This window comes from Lissotriton vulgaris, chromosome 7 (assembly GCF_964263255.1).
Source record: "Lissotriton vulgaris chromosome 7, aLisVul1.2, whole genome shotgun sequence".
NCBI classification, from domain to species: Eukaryota; Metazoa; Chordata; class Amphibia; order Caudata; family Salamandridae; genus Lissotriton; species Lissotriton vulgaris.
In genome coordinates this window covers 320,966,117-320,977,217 of record NC_141695.1, presented here as the reverse complement: position 1 = coordinate 320,977,217, position 11,101 = coordinate 320,966,117, and the positions used below count along the sequence as shown (strand labels likewise).

General features: G+C 42.1%; 1 protein-coding gene across 1 annotated transcript in view; it reads right to left on the bottom strand.

Moving 5' to 3' along the window:
- Nucleotides 1-1,385: 1,385 nt before the first annotated feature.
- Nucleotides 1,386-11,101, bottom strand: part of LOC147701477 (ferritin heavy chain A-like) — a 42,481-nt gene continuing 32,765 nt past the window's right edge. Inside the window, exon 4 of the mRNA XM_086930150.1 lies at nucleotides 1,386-1,603. Within this exon, the coding sequence (XP_086786276.1) occupies nucleotides 1,457-1,603 (147 nt within the window). The 3' untranslated portion in view covers nucleotides 1,386-1,456. The remainder of the gene's footprint in view (nucleotides 1,604-11,101) is intronic.

The window sequence follows — 11,101 nt, the reverse complement described above, 5'->3', positions numbered from 1 at the left end:
GATGCCTTGTAAAGGTTAGCATGTTGCATTACATGCATGGTAAAAGGATCCTTGCTAAATTCATACATGGTAACGTGCAGCCGCCATTCAAAATCAGAATTGGTGAAATGGCCTATTTCAGTAATACTATTTGACTCCCACCTGCCAACCAGCATGAATATCTGCAGTTAGACCCCTTTTGGTTGGGCCATTGCAGAGCATCCACAAATCGTCTTGATATCACTCGCCACCTGTTCCATTAATGAATATTCTATGAGTGACAGGCTGAATGAAGGCAAGCCGATAATCTAGCAGTGGTTTGAGGTGCACTGCAAGATGCTACCTACCTTCTGCTTTTTGCCACCTGCAGTAGCAAACCTTCAGAATTTATGGATACTCACCGAGATTAGATTCGGTTTACTGTGGTATAAAATTAATTATTTTGTCCCACCTAATAAGGATGCCTACTTCTTTAAGCAACCTTCATGAAGATCACAGAAGGACAGAAATGGACATCAAAAAAGAGGACATTGTTTCCTTAGATAACAAAAACTGGCAAATAACGAGAAACAACTTTGTCACCAATCCAAAAGATGTAGGTGCATGCACGTATCTGGTATACAGAAGAATCAAAGGTATCACGGGGACCAAAAAACACCCGAGAAGGAGAGTAGACCAGGAACAATCACTGTTGAGACTCACTGAAGCCGATCTAAGGATCATTTTACAGTATAGCTTCATGAAGTGGCCTAAATTCGATACTGTGAAGAAATGAGCTATTGAGAGCCAGGCCTTCTTTCAGTAACAATCCAAGAATGTAAACGAGAGGAAAACAACTGCTGGCCAGCACTGTCTCCTGAAGAGCACAACGCAGAGGAGAGATGCTGAAGAGGAACCTGACGCCTCTTAGCACTTGCAGTCAGATGTCCCCAGGTACTTCTATACCCATGACGCTTCAACTCTGATGATCTAAATTTGGAAACACAAGGTGATCAGGTTTACCTGCGGACAATTGTCGGTCTGTAGACCTGAACTACATATGGTTTGAGTGCAGCAGAGAAGGAGGACAGAGTAGTTAAAGGTTAAGGAAAAGAGGCACCTTCACCGCACCGACATCTCTACTGGCAGCCCACCATGCTATTTACCATGAAGGTGATCAGGCCTGTGGTCAAGTGAAGCGAGAGGTAGTGACAGATTCTTACGGATTTTAAGGAGTCGAGAGTGGGTAGAGGACACAGCCGCATTAATACTGCTGATTATTGTCCCTCTGTAACCACCATCAGCACACAATATTTCATTCTAGTATAATGGCCTCTGCATTCATCGGTGGACAGCACTCCCGTAACATTACTGAGTATGAAAAAGAAAAGTCACACCCTGTCGTTTTAGTTGGTCGATGAATTTTATTGGTGACAACAGCAGCTTGCATAAGTCCTTAGGTTGACCACGTGGTCAAGAGCTCCCCAAGCCTATGGTGCTATCCAAGTGTGTGCTTGTCGAACAGGTACTCCCCCAGGCCTGTCTGTGGCACCCCCAGGCGCTTCAGGTTGGTCACATGGTCGCCAATCTTCTTGATGGTCTTCACCTGTTCCTGCAGGTACACCGTCTCCAGGAAGTCGCAGAGCTGCCATAGAAAGAGGGGGATAGTTAAGGAGTTGGATTTAGTAGAAGATTTGTGCAGCACTTGCGTCCAAATATAACAGCAAACAAAGTACTTGTGTTCCATTAAACATCATTCTAATTTTAGAGTTTAAACCAGGATATGTGTCATTTTAGTTGTAAATACTTTAACAAATCCCTTTGACTTGTGTACTGTCTCTTTTTCACTGGTGTCCTGTGATCTTTACATTTATTATTTGCTTTGAACTTCTCTAGATCGATGAAATATTAAATATCACTAAAATATTAAGTTAAGATGTGAACACGAAAGCTATCCAACATAAATAATGTTTTATGTGCATGTTTCCTCCCATTCATAATTTTATAAAAGATGGGGACAAATCAATGAGGATTTCTTGAGACAAATGTATCCTGGCTTTCTGTACTCTGACTCTGTACTCACCTGAGCAGAGCACAGGGGGCACACTGTATGTCTAATGTTGATTCCAGTCCCATGCTCAGCAGCTGGACCGACATGAAAAGAGTATGTTGGCCATGGCTGTCAGTCACAGCGCCTGGAGCTGTGGAGCGCCAAGTAGGACATGTTCGTAGCTCTGGTGCCTGTCTTTGGCATGGAGCCCTTCCCCTTCGACCCACAGAGGAGCTACCAAATATTTCACGCTGTTTGTGTTATGTGGTACAAGTAATGCGACTATAGTGTGACCCTACCTACAAAGCAACCCACCGCTACGAACAGAGCTGTTGCGTGTTTATCTAGGTTCCTGATCGATACTGCGACCTTATGCCCCTATTCGGCTATAAATCCATTTATTCCCTATATTGGCATAACCGTTCAAGTGCGATATTCAGAAAGTCATCTCTGGCCTCACACGAACAGAGCCACATTCCAGAATAGTTCTCTGCCACTTCCTTTGCAACCAATTAGTGCAATGACAGAGCAGAAGTCACTATCTGATATTCCTAGATTAACACTCCGAGTTCTTCAACAAGATAAAAACTCAGCAAACCTGGAAATCCCCGCTTGCTGTGTTTTGATTAGTAATGGAACTCTAATGAGCAACTGATAGCTATCACTTCCTAGTGACATCTTTAATTGACGTCTTATGTCCAGCAAACTTGCGTCAAACCAGGCACCTGTCAGGTATAAATACTACCAACGTTGCCTTAAGCAATTGCTGGTGTCCCATTGCTGTTGTATGCTGTATGCAGTACGCTGATGCTGCTGCTGTCCCTTTGTTGGTGAAGCTACTGATACCATTATCGCTGCTAAAGCGCGAACGATGGTGTGGTGAGCTTAGGAGCTGAACAGCCGTCCCTCTGCGAAGAGCCCAGCAGATGCCAAGCTGCCCGCGGACGCTGTCCCCCCTCCTCCTCCTCGACGCGCTGAAGAGAGACGCTGCCTTTCTTCTGCTGAGAAATCCAGCTCCAGCGTTTCTAGTCTGCCCTCGCGGGTGACTGGGATACCGAGTGCCTCCTGAAGGAGATACCAGACCTCCATCATTCTATTCAGAGGTATGGTGTTGACTAAACCCTTAGATGAGAATTCTTGAAGCAAACCTTGGCAAAACCAACTTAACTTAAAGCTACTTACTTACTCCCCTTCCACGTGTTAGGTTTAGGTCAGGCACACTGGGGTAGGCTTAGTTAGAAGCACCAGTTGAGTATTTTAGCCTAATGTATATATGACTGTATATATGTTTTATTACTTTTAAACCATTGTATGGCTAAGAAACCATATCAATGCTTTTACAGTATTATTTCGCAATACTTATCTTACTGTACGTACTTTTTATCATAACAAGTCTTGCAATTGTGGCAATACATTTCTCTTGTACGAGAAGAAAGACTGTTCAATAAATGTTAACCCTTTATTGACAAACGCCCGTCTCTCTAGTCTCTACATATTGTGAAAGTAAACTGCACTAATCTGACTGAGTGAAATACCTGTCTATTGTTTCACACGACCCTAGAGATTGACTCTTGATCTGAGGAGCAAAGTTGTCATGTTGCACGGTTGTTGGAAAACTGAATCCCTTCTTGTCTGTGCCAGGGAAGCTGATCACTTCCTATGCAGAGAAGAAAGTTTCCAGTGACCTCTGAGCTAGTTGGTAACAAACCCAATTAAGTTTAGCATAGTCAGTAGAGGCCTGGAAGATCCGCACTTCTACGTCGCTACTACTGTTTATGTTATTCCAATGCGCAGGGCCTAGTGGGAAACTAGGAACTACACTACATGGCGCCCAAACGTTTGGTAAGGCGATAAACTAACGCAAGACGTTAGAGTAACTCAGTCGTGCATATTTCACACAGACCCCTTTCTCCCATAAATACTCCAATAGACGTCTGGAGTGGGTGAAAGGTTAAAATCCGCCCGAACTCAGTAGGAAGAGATTCCTATGTAAAGCTCTGGTTTATTCAACGTTGAAGGATACAGTGTTCCAAAATATTGTGCACCTAATCTTTGTCTCCTTGGAGACCAACTCTGCAAACCTTGCATTTTAACAATGCCAGGAGAAAACGGAACCACTGGGGCCGCAGCAGATGCGACTCAGCAGGGTCCCGAACACACAGACCCGGATGCAATTATCATCCCGGTCCACTTAAGAAAATCTATAACGTTAAAACTTATAGAAAACGGACTGACACCTCAAGGTGGTACAGTAATTTTCGTGATAGAGGCTCACGAATATCGGCAGACAGAGGTATTCTATTCATGGATAAACTTTCCAGCGGCAAACGCTACAACAAAAGAGTTTCACTATTACAAAATAGAGGAACCTCCGGAAGAGTACGCTCCTTTCGAGGAGATTGAAATTCCACTTAAATTTCAAGAGCACCTGCTCTGGTTTAATGGCGCCCTAAAACACAATGATCACATTACCAGGCTCGGTCCACTAGATAGACCAGGAGCAACGTGGCCGGTTCTAGCCAGCTACACACCACATCCGGACATTGTAAAAATGTCAAAGGAAGAGCTGTTAGTACAGCTAAAAACACTAATAAAAATACATAGGCAATTAGTCCAATATGTAATGCGGACTGCAACAGTCCAGCCAGCTGTTAATGTACCACAGCTGACCCCTCATCAGGGGAACACTAATAAAATTACACCACAGAACATACAGTCATGTCTTGGTAAAACACCCGTAAAACGGGAACAAATTCCTTTCTGGTTAGCACAGAAAATCACTCAAATAGAGGCAGTATTTCCTGATACTACCCCTAGGGAGAAACACAGAATCTTGACAATCTGCCTTCCTATGGGAATCGCACCACACGTGGAGGACTGCGACACTTGGGGTACAGTCTTTGCTTCCATTTACACAAAAACACACGGTGTTCCGTCTATGGCGGTAATACCAGAAGTGCTAAAACAGATTCAAAATGAATACGGTCCAGAGTCCACTTTAAATCTAGGTATGAAATTACTGAAAGACTTCAAGCAGGTCTCGGCTATATTATTAGCCAACATAAAAGGAGAAGCAGCATCTGCCGCGATTCGCCAGAAGTTGAGGGAAACAGATATAAAAGATCCTGTTGAGCTTGCAAAAATCATAGAAAAATGCTATGAAGAATTAGGTAGAGACAGCTTGGGTGGAAAACCAGTAAAGCCCCAACTGCTCGAAAATCCTGAAAAATTATTTATTAAAAATAATTTAGCTGGGATGGAAATAAACAATCCACTCCCAAGGAAAAAGTTTTCCAGTCCAGAGGAAGGTCTCCTCGACGGAGGGAAAGAACTCTGACTCGAGAACACCAGTCTCCCCAGAGGGAGCCCTCTGAGAAAAGATATAACCTTAGAAATAGGGATAATCTGAAAAAACCTGATAGATATCAAAGTATTGATACACGTCCCTCTCGATCTTTTCCACAGAATTCGGAAAGAAGAGGACGGTCAGACCCAGGAGAGCACACCAAGTCCAAAGACAAAGAACCTGCTCAGAGTAAAAAATCTCAATTTCATTAAAAGAAGGTAGCCAATATTAGAGTAATCAACCATGCCGAGAATCCTGAGGACACAGTTGAAAAACGGGGAGTGGGCATTGACAATGTTGGACAGTGCAGCAGAAATCAGTATAGCGCGCAAGATCTTGATGAGTCATCTGGAGACAGTGGACACGAATTAATACATTCAGGTTGAAACTGCCGACACCGGACTTAGCGAGCCCCATAAAATATACGAAATAACATTGCGTATAGAGGGTGATAAGACTAGGAAAATTAGGGGTCTATTTTGGGATAAACTCTCAAAAGGCTATGATATTCTGTTAGCTGAAAAAGATTGGCCCCCAGAGTTTGTCAGGGAGGGCCTTCGTGGCGAAGAAATGATTATGCCTGCCTTCTCGAATCACATTCCGATTCACAAAAAATATACTTATGCAAGGAAATGGGCAGTAGCCCAGGCACCTGCATTATATAAAAATCATGTAGGATGGGATGAGGACTCGACTCCTCACAAAATCCAGTTAAAAAGTGAACCAACTGCCCAACGGCAGTATCCCATTAAGCAAGAAGCTAAAAAACAAGTCAGGGAGATCTTAGATCAACTTGAGTACCAGGGGGTGATTGAAACATGCACCTCTCAAATGAACAATCCTTTCTTTCCTGTCTCCAAGCCAGACAATTCATATCGTCTAGTTTTGGACTACAGACACCTTAATGCATGTTGTAAAACTTTTGCAGTACAAAACTCGCATAGTGCAGCCCTAATGAATAATATAGTTAGGAAAAAATATAAAACGACATTAGACATATCTAATGGTTTCTTTTGTCAAAACATTGCACCGGAAAGCAGATATTTGACCGCTTTCTCTGCATTTGGGTCGCAGAAAAAATTCTGTCGACTCCCACAGGGGTTCAAGAACAGCCCAGGACTATTTTCAGCTAGGGTAACAGAGTTACTACAAATATATGATGATGAGGCATTATCTTACGTAGATGATATCTATCTCACAGACGACGACTTGGATACTCACTTGAAAAGAGTGAACACCATTATACTTGGGTTCGCAGCAGAGGGATACAAATTCAACTTTAAAAAGTCTCAAATTGCCCATCTGACAGTATTATTTTTAGGATACGAATTATCAAGTGAAGGGATAAGCCTAGCGGACAACTTCTTAGAGAAGTGCGCTGTACTCCAAGCTCCAAAAACGCTGAAGAATTTACAATCCATTCTAGGTTTTCTGAATTTCGGAAGAACTTACATTCTAAATTACGCAGAGAGGGTTAAACCTCTCTACGAACTAATTAAACCTGATTTTAAACAAATCAATTGGACTCAAAAACACACAGAAATTTTGAGATCACTGCAAACAGACATGTTAGCTAAAACTAAATTAGTTACACGTGACAATACACGCGGTCTTGTAATCCGAGTCATCCCAGGAAGATGCGGATTCACGTACCTAACCTCTAATGAGGGAGAAAAGGTACCTATTTCAATTAAATCTCACTTGTACACACAAGCAGAAGAAACATTCAGTCACACAGAAAGAACTGTGAAAGCAGTGCAATTCGCATTGGAAAATGAACGAGAACTAGCACATGGTAAAAGGATTAATATCCTCACAGCGGTATCCGCCTTCGAGGCGCTATTCAGCCCAGTAAACCTGCCTACAGTGTCACTGGATCCGAAATGGATACAGTGTGTAGATTCTCTAGGAGCGGAAGACGTGAAATACTATTTCGCCCCGCAATTCAAAGAACTGAATGATTTAGAATATGAAGAAGAATATCCTCTGCCAATCGAACTTCTGCCTCTCCCACAATACGCCTGTATAATCTATACAGATAGATTTGTACAGCATTTCAACGTAGAGAGAAAATCCTACGATGCAGCATGTGCGATAATTAAAGGTCGTTGGCTGTGCGGTAAATTCAGACCGAAAGTAACAAAAACTGAATCTTTGAGAAACTGTTCGGCTCAGAGAGCTGAAATCAGATGTTTAAAGATGGCGCTCGAAAATGCAGAACGTGAATTCCCGACACTTATCGTGTGCGATTCTCATTTTTGCGTCAACTCTTACAACAATAAACTGCAGAGGTGGATTGAAAACGATTACAAAGATGACACAGGTGCCACAATAAAGCATAAATTGCTCTGGAAACAAGTAGCTCTTTTATACAAAGAACTACAAAAGACTCACGTGATTCACGCACAGAGTCTTCAACGTGATGGCGTTCACGTTGCAGGGAATTCATTGGCTAATACAGCCACAGCGGAAGCAACTAAACCGGCTTCCGTAGCCACAAAAAAGCGTACAGAAAAATACATAGACGGGGAAACCATGCTGGCAGGAAAAAACGACCGTAAAAGGCGACTGTGCAGCACTACCCGTGAACTATCCACTCAATTATGCATACGTAATCGATGCAAACTCCGTTCCTTTTGCTCGAATCCCTGGAGTGGGGGACAGAGTAATTCCAAACAGGAGCAGGAGGGGCTTCCTCTTACTGGAAGCACACATGGGGTTGGGTCTGAGACACCAAACAATTAAGGATTCTCTGAAAGAATTACAATCAGAGTACTGGTGGCCAGGAATGAGCATAGATATTCAATGTTTTGCTCAAAATTGTGAAAACTGCAACAGAGATCGCAGTAATGAACAGGCCAGTGTAGTTTCAGGATCCCTGCTAGACAGCATAAGGCGGTCTATCTGCGCAATCAAAGAAGAGAAGCGCGTCCCATTGTACACAGTTAAGGCTAAACACACTTAAAAATGTGGCCTCCAGCACTCGGCTGACGCCTAGAACTGTTATAAAAGATTTGCGAGTCCATATCGGCATATACGCAATTACCACGTTCCATTCTGACCAGGGTCCTGCTTTTAGCTCTCGAGCTTCTAAGGAGGCCATGGCCAGCATGGGAATTGGGTTGCGGTATTCTTGTCCGTCGCACCCCGAAGGGAATAGTGTGGTTGAAAGAAAAAACAGAGACATAAAGCGATCTATAACAGCAAAGGTATTAGGGTCAGGCGCTGGGTGGGTCAAACATCTAATAAGTGTCCAGACTAGTCTTAATAACTTGCCAAGAAATTCTCTAAGAGGTTTCAGCCCATACGAACTATTGTTCGGAATTAGAATGAACATTCAGGACCTCGATAGTCAGATGTCAGTGGTACAAGAAAAAACAACAGACTTTGACATCAAAGATCGTTTGGCTGTTTTACAGGAACTGAATGAAACAAGAAAATCCTTAAGCAACATAAAGTTAAAGCAACAGCCAGATACCACTGACGAGGCACCACAAGCAACAGCCCCAGCAAGGCCTGTCTGGATTCCAAAGATTGGGGATCTAGTCAGAGAAAAGATCGCGGTGAAGAAGGAATTTGGGCCTTCTTACAGAAAAGCAGTACCTGTCTTGGCAGTCACCGGAACAAGATCAGTAGTACTACCGCCCCTTGCTGGTAAGAAGGAGAACAGAGTTGTGTCTATCGACCTGGTAAAACCACAAGCATGTGGCCTATAATCAACAGTAGGCCCAGTGGACTCCCAAGAAACAACAGAATACCCAAACTTGCAACAATCCAAGAGGTTCAAACTGAAAGACTAATCACATTCGATCAGCCTGCAGTGCACAATGAAGGACTATGCAATAATGCCATGGAACTCGTGCCTCTTGAGACACAGATTGAAACAGTTCGTCAAGAAACAACACCAGTCTACACTAATGTGGCATCAGAAAATGCTACCGAAAGACAGATTGAAAGAACAATCCCATCAATTGACAGAACTGCCTCTGGTTATTTCATCAACTTCGACAACTTCTCTGAAGATGAAAACGACCCCGAAGTGATGCCAGAAACAAAAAAGTATTCGAAAGAAAATACAACAGGACTCCTTCAACAAAGCAAAGAATTATATCTGGATTCACCGTTGATTGAGCATTGGATTATTTCAGGGGTATTCATACTCCTACTATGCCTAATTTTAGTTTTAATTTTAGGAAAGTTTATTACAATTGAATGGACACAGCAAGTCAGAACATCAACCTAGTCCTGAAACCACACAGATCATCACACGTGAAGAAAAGAGAACTGTCAACAGTAAATGTCACAGCAATTCCAATACCTGGTGGGGTAGTATGGGAGAAAACTGACTATGAGATATATGGTCCGGTCGAAATCCTGAAGTATCCTCATCAACTGAAGGTTTCCTTAAGTGACTTTGTAAAACCTAGTACATTCTCTGATGATTGGGACTTTAACAGTATTAATGACATGATGTCTGATTTAGTAATGTCAGCTAGATTCACAGATCATGATTATTTACAAGGTTCATCTAGTTATGAGCAGTTATTTTGCTACACACATTATGGTGATCACTATTTGCATAAATCTGCACAGCCTAGAAATGTTTTTATGTATAATCAATGGGAACATTGTGCTACACCACCTAAAAGCAGTTCTAAAGCATTTTTTGAGAAATTCAAATACTTCTCAGGGTTTAACACCAGTAATGCAGAAACGTTTTATTACAAACTGTTAGATAAAACAGGAATGAAAACAATGCTGACAAACTCTAAATTGATATATTCAGAAACATTTTATGATAAAATGATGACATTTGGTTTTGATTATTGGAAAGATAACATTGAAACGAAAACCATTTGGGGTACAAAAGATTGGCAGGTACAGGGCATTGAAGCACTATTCAGAACCTGCATGATACCAGAACAAATGTTGTTTTTAAATGACACAATACACCAAACATCCTGTCTTGGCCTAGCTAAGATCAAAGACCTTAACAAACCGTCTATACCAAAGCCAATACCTGAAAATGCAACTGCAGATATTGAGTTAGACGTATCACAAATTTTACATTTTAACAGAACACATCCTGATTGGAAAAAGTGGTTAATCTGGTCTACTGACACAAACAGCTGTCAAGATAGATTCCTGAATAAAACACAGGGGTTAAAAATGACCAGACTAGACCCTAGATACTCCCAGAGACAACATCCAGGGATAATAACAACATACAGTGTAGGGAAACTCTGCCTTGAATGGCTAACATCATCCACACCGGCTGAAATTAAGCAACACTTGTCTTTAATAAAAGATGGTGCTGATTTGCGCGATTTCATTCTTGGACCACGCAAACAGCGTCAAAAGAGTTTCATAGCGACCAGTATCTATGCTGCGTACAACGAGGCTTGGAAAGTCACACAAATTGAAACAGCAGAAAAAATCGAGAAATTGATCGTATTAATTTGGAGAAATCACTTTCTGTAGTAGACAATGGGTTAATGACTCTGTCTTCCAGAATATATTCGTTGGACAATATTGTATCCCCTGCCTTTGATGTGATAGATAGAGACTCGCTAATGTTACAACATGGCCAATCTCAATTACGTTCTATTATACAATTGGGCTGGACGCTGCAAAATCTTCGTTCAGGCTATGTGCCTTGGCGTTTAATCAACACAACGTCATTATTTTCCATTTTTAACCTTACTGATAAACAGATCAGTTTGGCACAGAAAGGAGCAGACTATACA